Raw genomic sequence first — 20,575 nt, forward strand, 5'->3', positions numbered from 1 at the left:
AGACCAGACAAGGGAATAAAGTGATTTAGTTGACCAATGGAATCAAGGTTCATCAAATTGAATAACTACTGGGTGTTAGCCAATTGTGATGCCTGGAAGCAGCTCTAGTCAAGACAACACCACTAATATAATGCATTTGACAGAATGGTGTGATATAACTGAAATGTTTGTCTTCACAAAAATGTTTACACAACCATTGTTTAACTCTTTTTGTCAGAAAAGGTCTCTGCTCTAAATCAGTTGTACAACTTCAGTGTGTACGGGCCCAAATGTGCTTCATCACTAGTGTCATCTTCACTCACTGTAGTAGGAGAAAACAAGTATGGCATGAACTGTTTTATGACAAAAAGTGATTGAAAGCGTCTTGAAAAAACTATGGCATCGAAGGAGATAGAGATACATGCCCATGACCTATACAGAGCAGGCAGAGCAGAACAGAGTATTATCCCAGAAAGCACCCTATCAAAATGTAATTCCCTGCCTATTATTCTGCAGAGATGCACACAGAGGGCCAACAATATAACATGAAACAGTGAATATCACTTATTTTGTTAATTCATTCTAATTAGATCATCTGGATCCTTACTTATTTTGGACAAAGTGGCCTGGATTTCACACAAACAGACAAGATGGAGTGGAGGCTCCTGTCATCCCTTCTGTTCAACCACACAGCCTCCTGGCCTCAGTTTTTTCTTCCCGGGAACATCTCCATCAAAACCAAGTGAAGAATTGCCAACTGGAATTGCTTTTCGAAAGAGAAACATGTTCTCAAGGAGAGAAAAAAAGTTCAGTTGACATGGAAACCAACTGACATCATTTCCCTCGCAAATTCCATTACTCGTCTCGCTCATGTAATGTCCTTTTGTATACCAACGAAGGTGTAGCCGTACGTTTGGCTCTGGCAGGCCTTGGAGTTATGTAACCATTGTTGGTACAGTCTCTGCAGCAAGAGCCTTTTCTTCAATTCCACTTAATATCCCTCCATAACGGTCCTTCACAGTGGAGGACTCTACTCCATAAATCTCTCTTTGTATAGTGTGAAGGCTTCCAATTCCAAACAGAACTCTGTACTTGTCAAACTGTACATCTAACCTGGTGACATGTTGCACAACTTGACACCACTCTGCAATTATCAACCGTCACTCTATAACATCCTTGTTTTATCCAACGGTCTGTATATTGATAACATGCGTCATTCCATTATGTCTTGTAGTTTGTTTTTAGTTAAATGGGTTGGTGGGAACACCAACCGAACCTGGTCTTCACACCCTCTGCTCTGTGAGTGACGACAGGATATCCTCTGACAGGGCTGGGGATGTATTCACACTTAGTGCACCGCTGTTTCCTTTCAGCAATTTCACTCAGTAAGTACGCTATGGCGGAGCCTGTCCAAGCTAAATGATTAATGGGGTTGAAATGGCTAATGATGGTGCAGAGGCTGCAGAATCCAGGTCTCAAGAAAAATAATTGAGCTGAAAAGACATCCAGGTTTTCTTTTCCTAAAGTCTTCTACAATGACCAGTCTCTCTCTCATGAGAAATGCTATTATTGCTGCTCGGCACCACATTGGTCCAACATGTAAAAAAAAAAAAAGCACTTACCTTGCTAACAGTGCTTAATGTCAGCTATTTGAGTTTGATGTACAAAACCAGAAACCCATTGGTAAAGAGAATCACGATTTTTTGGATTTCATAACCTTTTCAAGTTGCCAGTGAGAAACAGAGTTGTGTTTTTAATAATAAAATCCCTCGACGTGATGTTTAGCAAGCCTCGCTGATGCTTTAAGTCTTTAAAAACAACAGAGAATTTAACTTCAAGGCAGTGTGGATAAGTCCCTGTGGATTTAGTATGCGTGCTAAGTGGAGAATGGCTGGTTGGAAATAGAAAAATAAATGCGAGTGTAGAACCACATACTGCAGAAAGCTTTGTGATGGTGTATTGTGAGCAATAGCTGCTGTAGTTGAATGCATTGTACAGCGAGCTACTGTGTGTAGGCTTCATGGAGAGAGTAAGACCTGTATAGCACTCAAGGTCCTGACAGAAAATAGTCATAAGTTGTTTGACTTGTAAGCCTTACCCAGTCAAGTCATATGTACGCAATCATTTAATTGTCTGGATATAGAGCCATAGAATGGTCAGAAAAACATACTGTGTAAAAATAAAATATTTTTTAGGTGACCTGTACACTAGTGAAGTTTGCCATTTCCTGCTATTGAGTTCTGTATGGAGGATGCCCATCCAAATTGGGTTTAGACTAGCTTAATAATAATTAAATGGGACCGCAAACAATAACTAATTCTCTTGGTTGATAACCACAATATTTTATATGGACATAATCTAAATTGTTAGATGATAATAACAGGACTGTGGGAGAGTAAAGACAAAACTATGACAGCAACATCATTATGATTTAATGAAAATCATGACATTTAAAACAGCATCAGTCACAAAATATATACAAAGAGGGTTTGTTTATTAAATAAATACTGCACCATGTAATAAATTAATCTATTCATATACACTATGTGAAATGGCATTGGTCCTTAAAGGTCCTCTGGCTTTCTCTACCTTTGATGTCACAGTAGGGCACAGTTGTAGCTGCACCATTGGCTTAGCAAAAGACCACCTGGCTAGAAGCCAACTCCCCACCTAGTGTTGTGGAATGTTTTCACAGTAACACGTTTCCTCCTCTGCCCTGCAGAGAGCTACTCAATTCATCCCCACCCTGTTGAAGCCTCGCCTTAACCAAAACACCTAACTCCGCAACCACGCCAAAAAGTTGTCCTTTAAAAAAAACAAAAAAAAAACACTAGCGTTTCAGTTCCTTTTTGCAATGTATCACCTGGATCCAGCCCAGCATTGTCCTGCTCCTCTTACCAGCCTTTTCTCTTGGCTTTCCATGAAGGGATGAGTTCTTTGTACCTCCATTCCATCCTGTCCATGCTGCCACAGACTTTCCACCCTCCAACCACAACAGAGCCATGTCAATTAACATGTTCTCCCGTTAAACCAATCCCAGCCTCTTGACCTCTAGTGCAAACACCGAAGCCCCCAAAATGGCTACAGTCTTGTTTCTTCAGTTGCACCTCTGCAGCAGCATGTTGAGTGCGTACTCCATGCGACTGCACAGGTCAGCGCTGCAGCCAGCCATTAGGAGGGTGCTCAGGCGCAGGGTGGTGGAGATGCGCTCCTCGTTGATGTAGGTGAGCAAGTACTCATCACTCTGTCTGCACAGGAGGATCTTGGTGTGGTCATGGTAGAAGTTCACCTGCAAGGGAGGGGAGGGAGGTTAGGAGGACTACCAACTAAGTAAGGATTCTTTCACATGGGAGTGGCTATATGTAGACTGTCTGTGGTGAGGCGTGAGCCTAGCAGTCTAGTCGGATTAGAGGTTTATTTTGAAAGGTGTGGACGAATGCACTTGTGAAAGCAAGGAGTTTGCGTGTGTGAAAGTGTTGCTGGATATGCTACAATATATTCTCATTTGTTTTTCAAATCAGGGAGTTTGTCCCCCACTTTCAAGAAGCACAGTCAAAGGGGTTAATCTAAAATGGCTCCCTACTCATTTTAGAGAACAGTCATCTACAAAGAAGACAATAAGCGATATAGCTGTGCAGCTGTACCTGGAAGGTGCCGTCGTTGAAGAGCATCATGAGGGCTCGGTCTGACTTCAGCCACTGCAGCAGGTAGAGCCTGGGGGCTCTGGGGTCTGTCACATTGGGCAGGTCTCCACCATCCATAAGGTTCTCCTCCATGTAATGGGCAAAGTATTTCAGAATGGTGACCTGGCCTATGAATGGCTCTGGAGCCTCACAGGTGGAGAAGACAGAACAATGGCCCAGCTCGGCATAGTAGTGAACGGTCCTGGAGAGAACACCAAGGGGGAAACAGTTAGTAAGGGATACCAATGGCATGATAACACCTTATGTGAGAATGGAATGGCTAAGTAATAGCAATGCCTAGAGATTGGCCAGGCCAAACATATCCTTCTACCTAATAGCTTTGGAATTGACAATCCTATTTGCGAATGTATTAGTAAGATCAGGAACCAAACTACAGACAGGGTGGCACTACTCACCTCTTATCTGCCAGCAGACTCATGTGCGTGCCATTGTTGAAGAGGACTCCCACGGTGTGGTCCGACAGCTGGTAGCCAAAGCCGTACTTGTTGGAGTAGTCCACCCATTTGGTCACCCACTGGAAGCTGCTGCCCAGATTCTCTTTGGGAAGGGCATCAGCTAGGGGGGAACATAAACTCAATACTACAGGCTATACCACAGAATTGAGAATCTCTTAATTTCTTGTATGGTTTCATTTTAATTACATGTTTAGGTTGCCACGGTGATATAAATAAAATACATTTCTATCTTCATTCAGTTCATTGTTATGTTTATTACATACCTTCCGGCATATTCTCCAGACACCCTTTCAGCACCCGGGCCACGGTGTCTGCTACACTGCCCATGGTACTGTCCTCAAGACCTGCAGAACAATAAAAAAATGTCATCAAAGACCATTCTCGATGTTTACATTTGGTTTCAAAAACATCCTGCTGAACTAGGAATCTATCCTATTGTATCCCACATTGATTGTCTCAAATGTAACTGGCACACTTTAAAATACACTCATACTTTTTTATTATCTAACTGTGCACAATATAGGGAATAGTGTGCAATTTTACACAAAGCCAAGTCTCGCTCTGCACTTACATTCACTACTGCAGCTGCCCAGGGTGCCTCTGACAATCAAACGGATTGTGTCCCTCAGCTGCTGCTTGTTGGTGCCGTTGACCCCTTCCTTGACGGGGGCCGCTGGCCTGGCCACAGTGGGGGCCACCGGGGGCTTTCTGCCGTCCTCAGATGCCTGTCTGGAGAGAGGCTGGCTGATGGACGTCTTCCTCAGGTCATTCCGCAGCCTGGTGAGCTCCTCTTCCTCTTTGGCCATTCTATCTGTGAGCAGAAAATGGTGTCAAATTTAACTAAGATGGCTACTACGTAGGTAAGATCAGTATTGTTTTTAATCAACATTTTGTTTTTTATTTGTCAGGTTACTTTGATACACGCATGCATCTGTATTGGAGTAAGTAGACCAAATTTCATTGCAATTTATTTAAAATGTGATTGCTCAATGTGAGAGCTATATCATCCCCCTTCTTACTACTCAAATACCCTTTCAATACTTAACATTTCACTAGGATAATAAGCACACACAGACAGGGAGTACATTTAAAGTACTACTTACTCAAAGTCCCCAAGTACTTGGCTTTGTCCTTCTTGCCCCCTCCGAACAGGGCGGCCGCAGCCTTCTTGAAGAAACTCTTGGCAGGGCTGGTGTGGTGGAGGTCTGGGGCCGTGTGGCAGCAGCTGGCCGACAGCTTGTCTGGAGTGAACCCCTGGGAGACACACAGAAAGGGAATGGACGTTAGCCTGATGTCGAGGTAGCCCAGGGACCAAGTATGGATTGATCTCCACCTAAATATGGTTAGAAAGGAGGTGTGCTTGTGGTGATAAGTGTTGAGTGTGCATGGTCAGTATGTGACTGAGCTCAGTCACAATCACAGAGACTGACAGCCTCCCCCTTCCAAACATAAAACACACCTGGGTGAAGAAGTCATGTCTGAGGATGTCCTCCAGGTGTGGTCTGTCTGCAGGGCTCTTGGCCAGCATCCTGCTGATTAGCTGTTTGGCCTGGGCCGTCAGGGAGGAGGGCAGCGTGTAGCGTGCCTCACGGATACATCGGTACGTCTCCTTCAGGTTGGTGGTCTCAAACGGGGGTCTGCCAAGGAGCATGGTGTACCTGCAGATGCAAGGGATGGACAGAGACAGTCAGTAACCCCACTAATGACTGAGTGATTGGGTCAGACCTATACTCCACCGTTTTACAGTCAAGGGAATAGCCTTGTGTTCACACAATCACAACTAATAAATTGTAGTTGCCTGCACCCACTCAAGATGGTCCAAAGAAACATGAGTTGAATATCTAAACTCGAACAGCAGAATCCAAACATGAGAAGCATGTGCATAACCTAAACCTATAGTACAATTCTGAAACCTCTGACTGACACAAATGCAGGATTTACCCATGTTAAGTAGCCAACATATCTAGTTAAATAAAGGTTAAATACACTAAAATCTCAGGTTAGGACTTAAACACTTAAAGAATTCAGACATGAATCTGAATGAAGCAAGAGGCTCCATTGAGGTGAATGTGAACATGGAAGTATCCAAACCAAACATACATGACGCATCCCAGGGCCCAGATGTCCGACTCGCAGCCGTGGCCCTGCTTGTTGAGCACCTCAGGGGACAGGTAGTTGGGCGTGCCACATATCGTCCTCCTTCGGTTCTCCACGGGCTCCAGCTTGGCAGCCAGGCCAAAATCCCCTACCTTCAGGTCCATAGACTCGTTGATGAAGAAGTTGCCTACGGGGGGGACGAGTGGGGGGGGGGGGGGTGGAGTTAGTGACGTTGGTCATGACAATGAAGACATAACCTAAGAGGAGGAAATATACAAGAGGCAGTCTAATGAAATTGACTATGCACATCTTATGAAATGCACAAAATGCAGCAATGTAGAATGATTCATCTTTTAAAGCTGTGTTAAAATCAGAAGTCAATGAGCACAAATGTTCTATCAATGACCTGAAGGATGTGCCATTGTCCTAAAACATTACAGGAAAGGTCCATTTGTTTGTTTAATGGTGAAACAAAAACAATATTTTTCCCAATGATCCAACAGAGACTGGTGTGACTAGCCAACCTACCCAGTTTCAGGTCCCTGTGCAGGATCTCCTGTTCGTGGAGGTACCTCAACCCGGAGACGATCTGTCTGAGGTAGTACCTCACCTCAGGCTCTGTCAGTACTTTCCGAGCCTTCAGGATGTGGGCCAGTGACTGCAAGGTAAACAAAGGAAGTGGTTAAAAAGATGTCACCTTTGTTGATACCAAGGAAGTAGGCAGCAAAGTCAACAGGGTCATATTAAATAACGAACAACATCTTGCAACGGAAAATGAGCATTTGTTAATTGACCATTTCAGTAAAGGTTAGGGGAGGGTTTAACTCACTCGTCGACTGCAGTATTCCAAGAGAATGTAGATGTTGTCTTTGTCCTCAAAGTGGTGGTAGAAGTGCACAATGTGCTTATGGTGGAGAATTCTGTGCAGCTCAATCTCTCTGTCAATCTATTGAGGAATTCAAATTACCTTTGGTCAAATAACATGCACACACACACGCGACATGCACCACCATCAATAAAAGAAAATAAAGCATTGCGGATACCTTTTCCCTTTGGTGCGGTTTGGAGACCCGCGTGTGTGGAATGATCTTTGCAGCATACACTTTGCCTGATGCCAAATCTGTGAATTCATAACATTTGGCAAATCCTCCCTATGGACAGAGAAGTGTCAGATCGGTAAATCAACAAAGATGTACTGAAAATGTACCAGCGGATCAATGTAGCCTGACGCTCACTATCTCACAGCCATTGGTGTAATTGCATGGAGCCACATTGAAACAGTTTCTAGCCTACACCAATAATGTGATAAATTATAATATCTATAAAAATGGCTTGCAATAGGCTTCTACAAATGATAACATGAACAGTGTACAACAACTTTTTTCCCCTTGACAATATTGGAATTTTATAAAAGACTCAGCCAGGTAGAATTCCTAACCAATCTGTTGAAATGAATTTACCTTGCCCAGAACTTTTCCTCGGCAATAGCATTTCCCCTTCGTTGGATCCGTAATAATCCGTGACAACTCTTGTGTGGCTTGAATTTGCTCCTCTGATTTCTTCCTCTTGATCTCCGAGGGCTTGTTCACCGAGTGTTCACACATGGTGGGTTGGTGAGCGATACTCCTGAGTATATCCATGTCTGCTCTATAGTGAGAGAGACTTGGTGTATTTGATGTGGACTGCTGAACAGTCGCTCGGAGCTTTATAAAGGAGTGTCCGCCCCTAACCATCGACGTCACACAGTATGGCTCTCCGCCGTGATATGACTTCAAACCATGTTCAACAAATCGGTGTTGAAGAGCGCACGTAACAACACCTCTACCGAGCAAACTCGTAGGCATAATAACCATGTGAGACAAGCTGCTCCATATGAATATACACATATGAGCTTTCCTTACTTATTTACAACAAAAAAGAAACAAATCATAGCGTTCCTAATATAATGTTCGTTAAATATGTCAAATATATTTATATAATATCGGAAAATCTCGGGTACAATCCCATCTCTAGTTATCAAACTGAAACTTTTATCACCGCCTTCAGACGATGATGAATGATGGTGCCAAATAAGAGACTGAGATGTTGGGCTACTATAGTCCCTAATAAATAAAACACTTACACGGGTCATAAAAAAACACCACCTTTTGGTTAGCATATGTGTATTCAATAGGAACCTTTCTGATAGAGTTTGGAGGGGTGGGGACGCCACCCAGTGGAACTCAACGCATCTTCCATACATATTGTGTGCCTCGTTATGATGATGATCAGTGTGAAAAGAAGACAGATAGAGGCCTAGACAATGTTTTTTTTATTATTGCTCAGTCAAATGACAATCAGTTGTATATAAAGTTTACCTAATTTCACACAAATCAAATATTCTACTGTTTGATCATAAAATATGAATAAATAACATGTTTTTCTATTATTTAAAATGTACTGTCTTAATATAATAATAATAATATAACTTATGTCTTCATACTACAACCCACCCCCCCACCTGCATTGGTCAGTGTATGAAGATAAATACACTGTATAATAGCTAGTGGCATGACACCATGTGTGACAAACCTATATGCAGGAGGTGTGTGACAGTTTCACACCATTTTGTTTTCAAACCAAATCCAGAGGTGGTTGGCTGAAAGGGAAGTAGCTATATAAGACAATTAGAAACTCCAGTCGTCTCGCTTTACTGTCGAAGTAATCTACTGCAAGGTAAGACGCATTTAACTGTTCTATAATCTTGTTACTATTGTAGTAGTACTATACTATCACTGTATTATTACAGTGGGTTAACGTGATCAACTTTTGTACGTTAGCTTTTATGTTTGTGCGTTGAAATCAATATATTTAAGTCCTGATGACTGGAAGGGAGTGGCAGGTAACCTAGTGGTTAAAAGCATTGTGCCAGTAACTGAAAGGTTGCTGGTTCAAATCCCTGAGCTGTCTAGGTGAAAAACATGCCGATGTGCCCACCCTAATTGCTCCTGTAAGTCGCTCTGGATAAGAGTGTTTGGTAAAATGTAGACGTGTCCTTATCTAAATCCTGAAAATATATGACGTTTAGCAGACACTTTTATCCAAAGCGACAAACAGTCATGTGTGCATACATTCTTTTTATGTATGGGTGGCCCCAGGAATCAAACCCACAACCCTGGCGGTGCCAGCGCCATGCTCTACCAACTGAGCCATACAGGACCATCCCTATTTATATCCTGATAACTAGAAATATCCCTATTTTATGTCCTGATAACTAGAAGCATCCCTATTTTAAGTCATGATAACTAGAAACATCCCTATTTTATGTCCTGATAACTAGAAACATCCCTATTTATGTCCTGATAACTGATAACTAGAAACATCCCTATTTATGTCCTGATAACTAGAAACATCCCTATTTATGTCCTGATAACTAGAAACATCCCTATTTATGTCCTGATAACTAGAAACATCCCTATTTATGTCCTGATAACTGATAACTAGAAACATCCCTATTTATGTGACGATAACTAGAAACATCCCTATTTTATGTCATGATGGTAATTTGCATTCATTAGGCTCTGTAATGTAACAGTGAACAATAAAAGAAAGGATAGTAAATAGTATGTTTTTGTAAAGGTCGGTATAAAAGTTCTGGTAATCCATTATCTCTAAACATGCTAGTTTTATTTTGTAAGTAGATCCAATTATTGATGTATTGCATATTTCACTGACACAGAAAATACTTATTCAGTCAGTGGACGTGCACCGGACGTGATTACTATTTCTGACCGTCTAGACTATAGTCAGTTACCTACAGTGGGGGAAAAAAGTATTTGATCCCCTGCTGATTTTGTACGTTTGCCAACTTACAAAGAAATTATCAGTGTATAATTTTAATGGTAGGTTTATTTGAACAGTGAGAGACAGAATAACAACAAAAATATCCAGAAAAATGCATGTCAAAAATTGTATAAATTGATTTGCATTTTAATGAGGGAAATAAGTATTTGACCCCTCTCAATCAGAAAGATTTCTGGCTCCCAGGTGTCTTTTATACAGGTAACGAGCTGAGATTAGGAGCACACTATTAAAGTGAGTGCTCCTAACCGCAGCTTGTTACCTGTATAAAAGACACATGTCCACAGAAGCAATCAATCAATCAGATTCCAAACTCTCCACCGTGGCCAAGACCAAAGAGCTCTCCAAGGATGTCAGGGACAAGATTGTAGACCTACACAAGGCTGGAATGAGCTACAAGACCATCGCCAAGGAGCTTGGTGAGAAGGTGACAACATTTGGTGTGATTATTCGCAAATGGAAGAAACAAAAGAACTGTCAATATCCCTCGGCCTGGGGCTCCATGCAAGATCTTAGCTTGTGGAGTTGCAATGATCATGAGAACGGTGAGGAATCAGCCCAGAACTACACGGGAGGATCTTGTCAATGATCTCAAGGCAGCTGGGACCATAGTCACCAAGAAAACAATTGGTAACACATTACGCCGTGAAGGACTGAAATCCTGCAGCGCCCGCAAGGTCCCCCTGCTCAAAAATACATATACATGCCCGTCTGAAGTTTGCCAATGAACATCTGAATGATTCAGAGGACAACTGGGTGAAAGTGTTGTGGTCAGATGAGACCAAAATGGAGCTCTTTGGCATCAACTCAACTCGCCGTGTTTGGAGGAGGAGGAATGCTGCCTATGACCCCAAGAACACCATCTCCACCGTCAAACATGGAGGTGGAAACATTATGTTTTGGGGGTGTTTTTCTGCTAAGGGGACAGGACAACTTCACCGCATCAAAGGGACGATAGACGGGGCCATGTACTGTCAAATCTTGGGTGAGAACCTCCTTCCTTCAGCCAGGGCATTGAAAATGGGTCGTGGATGGGTATTCCAGCATGACAATGACCCAAAACACACGGCCAAGGCAACAAAGGAGTGGCTCAAGAAGAAGCACATTAAGGTCCTGGAGTGGCCTAGCCAGTCTCCAGACCTTAATCCCATAGAAAATCTGTGGAGGGAGCTAAAGGTTCGAGTTGCCAAACGTCAGCCTCGAAACCTTAATGACTTGGAGAATATCTGCAAAGAGGAGTGGGACAAAATCCCTCCTGAGATGTGTGCAAACCTGGTGGCCAACTACAAGAAACATCTGACCTCTGTGATTGCCAATAAGGGTTTTGCCACCAAGTACTAAGTCATGTTTTGCAGAGGGGTCAAATACTTATTTCCCTCATTAAAATGCAAATCATTTTATAACATTTTTGACATGCGTTTTTCTGGATTTTTTGTTGTTATTCTGTCTCTCACTGTTCAAATAAACATACCATTAAAATTATAGACTGATCATTTCTTTGTAAGTGGGCAAACGTACATAATCAGCAGGGGATCAAATACTTTTTTCCCCCACTGTAGCTGATTTGAACATGGATTTGAAGTACTACTCCTTGTGATAAAAGTAGTATGAGTCTAACAAACTGTTCTAAAAGGAGGAACAGAAAAGGTTGAGAACCACTACTTTAGGCTACCTGAATTCATACCACTACTTTAGGCTACCTGAATTCATACCACTACTTTAGGCTACCTGAATTCATACCACTACTTTAGGCTACCTGAATTCATATCACTACTTTAGGCTACCTGAATACATACCACTACTTTAGGCTACCTGAATACATACCACTACTTTAGGCTACCTGAATTCATACCACTACTTTAGGCTACCTGAATACATACCACTACTTTAGGCTACCTGAATACATACCACTACTTTAGGCTACCTGAATTCATACCACTACTTTAGGCTACCTGAATTCATACCACTACTTTAGGCTACCTGAATTCATACCACTACTTTAGGCTACCTGAATTCATACCACTACTTTAGGCTACCTGAATTCATTCCATCTAGAAGTTTCAATTCACCTGCATTCTATTTCCATCTCTCTACATTCCTGCTTCTACCTTCCTCTGCAGCTCCCTATCCTGACCCTCCTGTACCAACCATGTCTAACTGCACCTCCACAACCCCCTGTGGGGACAACTGCTGCCCAAACACCAGCAGGGGTCAAATCCTGGGTCCGGTCACGTTTGTTCTCATCGTGCTTGGTGTGTGTGGAGGCCTAGCTTATTGGTGGCGTCGCAAGACCAGGCAGGACCAGCCCATCTCCCAAGTTTCACCCAAGCTAACACAGATCAACAAACCTCCAGCGAAATCCTCTAGAGTCTCTGAGAACAGTCAACCATGTCCTGTGATGGAAAGACCACCACTCCCATTCCTCACGTATGGCGTGTCAATGTCTATGGCGGCTGGCTACCCTATGGGAAGCCACAGTGGTAGACCTGGGTGTTATGAGAGTGACTATGACAATTTGCGACTGGCAAGACCAGAGGAGCCAAAGGCAGCTGCTGGCAACTGTTCAGCAAGCGTGGGTAGTGAGGGGGTCTGTATGATGTGTGATGGCCCAGAAGAAGAGGGTAGTGAGGGGGACTATATGATGTGTGATTCCCCAGAAGAAGAGGGTAGTGAGGGGGACTATATGATGTGTGATTCCCCAGAAGAAGAGGGTAGTGAGGGGGACTATATGATGTATAATGCCCCAGAACAAGAGGGTAGTGAGGGGAACTGTATTATGCGTGATGCCCCAGAAGAAGAGGAGGAGGACGGCATTTACGCCAACTACCAAAGGGCCGTCAAAAATAGTGATGCGTCTGCTGCAGCTGGACCTAGTGGCTTAGCTGTGCATAGATCTTAATAATTATCTGCAGGATAAACTCTGACCACAACCACAGTCTTCAATAGAGCACTTTTCTCAGGGCGATTTTTCTTGTTTGTGGCTTCAAGTTGACTTAAGACATTTGAAAAGCAAACCTTCCCAGGAAATAATAAGGTCACACATGTGAACTAATACAAAAATTACTTCAAGCATGCAATCCTTAGGCTATGTCTTTGGTCTTGCTTCATATCCAACAAAGTAAATGCGCATTAAAGTTATAGTAAACACTGTAAACAAGCATATACATTTTATTCCCTTCTATTTTACATTCTGCTAAACATTATGCTAACAGCCTTTCTATTCTGTGACTAAGATTTAATAAGATACTATTGAAGCTTTAGAGGGGCAGCAATAGCCAGCATGGTCTTTTGTAATTCAACATGCACATTGTACAGACCATTATGTGGGGCCAATGAAATGACATGGAACATTTGTTAAGAAGTTTTCTTGCACACCATTGCTTACCATGCCGAGGGGCAATGAGCATATTGCCATTAGCTCTAAGGAAAAGTATTTATGTAACCGAATGAAATGTATATGACTTTAACCTATTGAGACACCGAAGGATAGGGCTTGCGGACAGTGCTGACATCATAGCCCCACACCTGGTCTAACCCCGCCCCCTTGGAGCAGGTGTGTGGCCAATGAGCGAAGGGGAAGCGACACACCACCACCCTGGCATCCTCAGAAAGCTCCTTCAGCAGCGTCTCCTCTAGAACTTCCATCTGTCAGACAGCAATGGCACAGATATGAAGAAAGGGAATTAGATACTGTGCTACGTGGGTTGAGAGGTAATACCAGCCCAAAAGTAAGACTTTACTTCAGTGAACAGGGTTGAACAGGTTTGAGTCTTGTGGTCCACCAGGCTTTTAAAAAAAGTGAAACTTACCACTGCGGGGGCCAAAAATACAGTCAGTTGTTGTATCGTGATAGATCCGTCTGCAAAAGACAAGAAAAGAACATAGCATAGAAGCAAATGAAGCAGGGCTTCTCGACAACAGCAGTGGAACTTTTTATTTCCATCTCTGACGATATTGGTCATGATTACTGGTAGAGAATCCGTTAGTAATTTCCTACACTGTGTGTCATTGTTGTGACTGTAAAAGAGGTTATGGTAAAATGAAAATGTTTTGCATACTGTTCCAGTGACTTACTGCACATACTGGAAATTAAAATAAATAAGAAGCATGATCTCAATCGACACAGATATTTCTGTCATTTATATTCTTTTTTATTGGACAGGTAGCCTACATGGTCCCTGACCAATAAACTTAATAAAATAAATCAATAAAACATGGAATTCATACTGTACCTTCCAGAAATCTTTGCTGACAAAATTGGCCTTAGTATATGTTATTCCCGTCCACCAGGCTCTATCTCGTGGGTAGGTCTGCAGCAGTGAGTTGATCTCAAACCCAGTGCATTGGAACCCAACTGCCAGTTGTTGGGCAGACTTGTCTCATTCACTGCAGTGAGTATAAAATGACATTCACATCATAACTAGTCATGCGGTGATAGATAATAGTTATATTGTTCATTCATGTCAATGCTCAAAATACTATTGGACATAACTGAGTGAATGTCCCTGTCCTTTGGCCTAAGTGAATGAATAGATTTTGTTTGTTTTGATCATATTAGGTATGGAGATAGGTTTCAGTGCGAGAGAACTCCTTTGTACAGTATGTTTGTAGTTGTATGAGCTAGTCAATGTCTGTCTGAGCATCTGGTTAAAAATATCACTGGACTAATGCCTGGTTGGTCCAATCAGTTAGTGTCGCCGTCTACAGCATGCAGATCTGCCGATGTTAATGTGGATTTGAATCCAGCCCACTGCCTTTGTCAGGGCACTCTCTGTCCATCTTCTTCCTCTGTTCAATAAAACGCACAAAATACAGAAAGTTGTATTTCAAAAAAGTATAATATGACTAACAATACCTTGAGCCTAAAGGGGACTTTCAGGCCTGGCATCACAACCATTACCCACAGCCCCAGTCAAGATGGCCGACATCCACAAGGTAACAGAGCTGTTGTTCTGGTAGCTGTAGAGGAGTCTTGTGTTGTGCTCCTGGAGCATGACCTCGATGGAGTCCTCCATGGTGACATCCCACGGCTGTGACCATGCAGAGAGGCCATATAAGAGTGCACAGTGTTTGATAATAATTAGGGTCTGGAGTTTTACCTGGTTAGGTACAACTAACCTAGGTATTATTTCAGCAGTGTTGGGGAAGCGACTCTGGAATCTTAGTTTACCAAACTACCAGTTACTTCACATTGGAAAAAGATAAGCTACACTAAAGCTAGCCTTAATAAAAAAAGTGACTCTGGAATCTTAGTTTACCAAACTACCAGTTACTTCACATTGGAAAAAGATAAGCTACACTAAAGCTAGCCTTAATAAAAAAAAAGGTTTACTTAAAGTATTTCACCACATCCAAGATACTTTGTGAAACATTATCATATCTAAATCTGAAATATTATAGATGACATATTGCAAGAACAGTTCACTTTGGGGTCAGATGATAACATAATGTGTAATTTAGCCTATTAAACACCCCCCCAACAAAAAATGTCAAGTGAGAATTAAGGTCTGATACAGAAAATGTATATATATATTTTTTAAAGTAGTGTAGGTTCAGTAGTTAGCTTCAAGTAATTAACTGAAAACCAAGATTTGAATTTAGTTCAATGACCACCAAGCTACTGCAAACATGTAGTTTCATTACTAGTTGAACTACATGCAGTTCACTACTCCCAAACACTGTATTTCAGTACTAACTTGTAACGGTCATCGTGAACACAGGACCAAAACGCAGCGGGAATATGAATGCTCATCTTTTTTTATATTGAGAAAAGTGAACACTTACAAAATAAACAAAATAAACAAAACAACGACTACACAGTTCCATAAGGCAAAGTAGCTATACAGAAAACATCTACCCACAAAACCCAAAGGAAAAACAGGCTGCCTAAGTATGACTCCCAATCAGCAACAACGATATACAGATGTTCCTGATTGAGAGTCATACCCGGCCGAAACAAAGAAATCCCAAACATAGAAACACGGACATAGAATGCCCACCCAAATCACACCCTGACCAAACCTAAATAGAGACATAAAAAGGCTCTCTCAGGTCAGGGCGTGACAGTACCCCCCCCAAAGGTGCAGACTCCGGCCGCAAAACCTGAACCTATAGGGGAGGGTCTGGGTGGGCATTTCTCCGCGGTGGAGGCTCTGGAGCGGGACGCAGACCCCACTCCACCACTGGCTCACCCCACTTCAATGGCTCCCCTAGAGCGTGATCTACTGCCGCCGACCACGGACTGGGGACCCTCGCAGCGGGCCCCGGACTGGAGGGCAACCCTGGCTGCGCCGAGGACTGGCGGGTGACCCTGGCTGCGCCCGGCTGGCGGGCGACCCTGGCTGCGCCTGGCTGGCGGGTGACCCTGGCTGCGCCCATTTGGCGGGCGGCCCTGGCAGCTCCGGACAAGTGGGCGACCCTGGCGGCTCCGGACAGGCGGGCGACCCTGGCGGCTCCGGACAGGCGGCTCCGGACTGGCGGGCGACCCTGGCGGCTCCGGACAGGCGGGCAGCTCTGGCGGCTCCGGACTGGCTCTGGGCGCAGGCACAGGACTCACCAGGCTGGGGAGACATGCAGGAGGCCTGGCTCTGGGCGTAGGCACAGGACTCATAAAAAGGCTCTCTCAGGTCAGGGCGTGATATAACTAAAGTTTAGAATTGAGACCATGAACCCAAACTATATCACTATTATATTCTCACTATAATTCTATGACTATCTGCTGTGTCATTTCTACATACAGGATTCATACAACACTGAACAAAAATATAAACGCAAAATGTAAAGTGTTGGTCTCATGTTTCATGATCTGATATAAAAGAGCCCAGAAACATTCCATACGCACACAAATCTTGTTTTTCTAAAATTTTGTGCACAAATTTGTTTACACCTCTGTTAGTGAGCATTTCTCCTATGGTATCGGCAGGCATTAGCTACGGACAACGAACACAATTGCATTTTATTCATGGCAATTTGAATGAACAGAGATACCGTAACGAGATCCTGGGGCCCATTGTCGTGCCATTCATCCACCGCCATCACCTGATGTTTCAGCATGATAATGCACAGCCCCATGTCGCAAGGATCTGTACAGAATTCCTGGAAGTTGAACATTTCCCAGTTCTTCCATGGCCTGCATAGTCACCAGGCACTTCACCCACTGAACATTTTCGGGAAGCTCTGGATCAACGTGTAGGACAGAATGTTCCAGGTCCGCCAAATGAAGAGGAGTGGGAGAACATTCCACAGGCCATCAACAGCCTGATCAACTCTATGCGAAGGAGATGTCGCACTGCATGAAGCAAATGGTTGCTAGATACTGACATTTTTTTAAGGCATCTGTGACCAACAGATGCATATCTGTATTCCCAGTCATGTGAAATCCATAGTTTAGGGACAGATTCATTTATTTCAGTTTACTAATTTCCCTATAAACTATAACTCAGGAATTCTTTGAAATTGTTGCATGTTGGGTTTATATTTTTGTTCAGTATAGAATGAGACTGATTCAGTTAGTGAAATCCACGGGGCAATGAAAGAGGACGAGAAGTTGCTAAATAGGCTCACTAGTTAGTGGAATATCAGCTCTAGTCTGCACATTTAACTTTCTTTTCCTTTTGCCATGAACACTAGAGGTCGCCAGAGTAACATTCTAAATTAACATTCTAAAGTGTCATCGTCCAAAAACTGGTACTGTACTAGTGCTGCTGTGTCTTTCACCTAGCGTCCAAGATATAGCAGATAACAGGGAAATGTAATTACATTACTGGCGACAACGTGATCACTGCTCACAAATTCAGTCATGTTCCACGTTGATTACCATTTAAAACTCCTATTTTCATTTTTAACCAGCGACTTTATAGCAATAATCTAGTCATTTTTGCTAAACTTCCAGACAGAGCACAGCATATAACCCACCTGGCAAGCGTCAAATCCAGATTGACAGGTTCTACACCAATCAAATTCTTCTTTCCTCTTCTTCTATGACATAATTGTGGTCAGCAAACAAACGTTTAAGGTGCTGGAGTGTGAGGTCAATCAGTTTACAACATTAGCTCCACACTTCTAAATCCTCCTACCTAACTCAGTACACCTGGAAAATAAAAAAGAGCCCTAATAACTTCTAAAAGACCATCCCCAAATTCCCTTCCAACACCCCACCCACCCACTCTGTCCAACCTCAATGATCCTACACTTCAATCTTTCCCTCTCTTCAACATACTTACAACAATTTAACAACACATGCAAAATCAAAATCACAGTTTCATCAACGATACACTCAAGACACAAACCATTCACATTCTTGCCAATCAGATGTAATGACGGGTTCGATGTACAATGTCATAGACGCAATCGAGCAAACACCACCTCTTCCTCCCTAATCTGAATTTTGAATCTTGGTCCACCTACCATTCTTTGAAGAGCATATAAATGGCCCTTAGGCTCAGAGTCTGATGTCTTCTGCCACACATCTATCAAAATGGCTTTGATCTTACATTTGGCCTCACTTCTACCCAGTGGAGCATGAACATAAATTATATCTCATTTTAAAGCCCTTTTGGCGGTCTGGTCAACAATTTCATTCCCTACCACACCTGAATGGGCTGGGACCCAGCAGAATCTCATTACTACAGTCTCTCGATTCTCCACAATAACATTAATGCCTCCAATAGTAGGTCACTCCTATTAGATTTACCAGATGATAAACTATTCAACACAGACAGGGAATCTGAGCGTACTATAATTCTGACAGGTTGTATGTCCTCCAACCACTGAAGGCAAACTACTATCGCCAACAGTTCAACTGAGTATACTGACAGTTCATCTGTTTGTCTTCTACATATCTCCACTTCTACATATCTCCACTTCTACATATCTCCACTTCTACATATCTCCACTTCTACATATCTCCACTTCTACATATCTCCACTTCTACATATCTCCACTCTACATATCTCCACTTCTACATATCTCCACTTCTACATATCTCCACTTCTACATATCTCCATTTCTACATATCTCCACTTCTACATATCTCCATTTCTACATATCTCCACTTCTACATATCTCCATTTCTACATATCTCCACTCTACATATCTCCACTTCTACATATCTCCACTCTACATATCTCCATTTCTACATATCTCCACTCTACATATCTCCACTTCTACATATCTCCACTCTACATATCTCCACTTCTACATATCTCCACTCTACATATCTCCACTCTACATATCTCCACTTCTACATATCTCCACTCTACATATCTCCACTTCTACATATCTCCACTTCTACATATCTCCACTTCTACATATCTCCACTTCTACATATCTCCACGCTACATATCTCCACTCTACATATCTCCACTTCTACATATCTCCACTCTACATATCTACACTTCTACATATCTCCACTTCTACATATCTCCACTTCTACATATCTCCACTTCTACATATCTACATTTCTACATATCTACATTTCTACATATCTCCATATCTCCACTTCTACATATCTCCCCCTCTACATATGTCCACTTCTACATATCTCCACTTCTACATATCTCCACTTCTACATATCTCCACTTCTACATATCTCCACTTCTACATATCTCCACTTCTACATATCTCCATTTCTACATATCTCCACTTCTACATATCTCCACTTCTACATATCTCCACTCTACATATCTCCACTCTACATATCGCCACTTCTACATATCTCCACTCTACATATCCCCACTTCTACATATCTCCACTTCTACATATCTCCATTTATACATATCTCCACTTCTACATATCTCCACTTCTACATATCTCAATATCTACATATCTCCACTTCTACATATCTCCACTTCTACATATCTCCACTTCTACATATCACCACTTCTACATATCTCCACTTCTACATATCACCACTTCTACATATCTCCACTTCTACATATCTCCACTTCTACATATCTCCACTTCTACATATCCCCACTTCTACATATCTCCACTTCTACATATCTCCACTTCTACATATCTCCATTTCTACATATCTCCACTTCTACATATCTCCACTTCTACATATCTCCACAATTCAGGAAGGTGAAAAGCAGTAAAAATGCATAAAAACTTCTACCAATGTAATTGTCAACCAGTTTCCATATATCACTGACTTCTAACCAATCTTTTATTTTCTCTACCAAGGTTAGATCATCAACAGGATTCAGTAGTAATCACAGAGGAACATCCTCTATCACCATAGAAGGGCCAACCTCCAAAACCAATCAGATTACGATGTGAGCCTTTCTTTTAGCCTGCTATGTTAGGTTAAACTGTTTGGGTGAGCCTAGTTAACCCAATCAAAGTATTTGTCGTCATTGATGACTGGTAAAAGACTACATTCCCCATCAGCTCAACATGCTGTGTGGTTGTGAACGGTTCTCGCTATCCCGTATCGTTGGCACATCCCTAACCCATTGAAGATGACCTGGTGAAATGGTTAAGGTAAGGATTAGGATT

At 42.5% G+C, this 20,575-nt stretch overlaps 2 protein-coding genes across 2 annotated transcripts in view; one reads left to right on the forward strand and one right to left on the reverse strand.

Annotated features, from left to right (window-relative positions):
* Positions 1–2,389: 2,389 nt before the first annotated feature.
* LOC100195918 (serine/threonine-protein kinase PLK2) lies at positions 2,390–7,932 on the reverse strand. The gene is made up of 12 exons (XM_014144140.2): positions 7,696–7,932; positions 7,279–7,386; positions 7,065–7,181; positions 6,764–6,893; positions 6,239–6,422; positions 5,598–5,796; positions 5,242–5,392; positions 4,710–4,949; positions 4,402–4,482; positions 4,079–4,238; positions 3,624–3,864; positions 2,390–3,268 (listed from the first exon to the last, which is right to left on the reverse strand). The coding sequence occupies exons 1-12, from the start codon at positions 7,873–7,875 to the stop codon at positions 3,077–3,079; spliced, it is 1,983 nt and encodes a 660-aa protein (XP_013999615.1). The 5' UTR covers positions 7,876–7,932; the 3' UTR covers positions 2,390–3,076.
* Positions 7,933–20,458: 12,526 nt separating this feature from the next.
* LOC106571279 (ras-related protein Rab-3C) overlaps positions 20,459–20,575 on the forward strand; it is a 63,078-nt gene continuing 62,961 nt past the window's right edge. The window contains exon 1 of the mRNA XM_014144166.2: positions 20,459–20,560. Coding sequence (XP_013999641.1) covers positions 20,552–20,560 — 9 coding nt within the window. The 5' untranslated portion in view covers positions 20,459–20,551. The remainder of the gene's footprint in view (positions 20,561–20,575) is intronic.

This window comes from Salmo salar, chromosome ssa01 (assembly GCF_905237065.1).
Source record: "Salmo salar chromosome ssa01, Ssal_v3.1, whole genome shotgun sequence".
Lineage (NCBI taxonomy): Eukaryota > Metazoa > Chordata > Actinopteri > Salmoniformes > Salmonidae > Salmo > Salmo salar.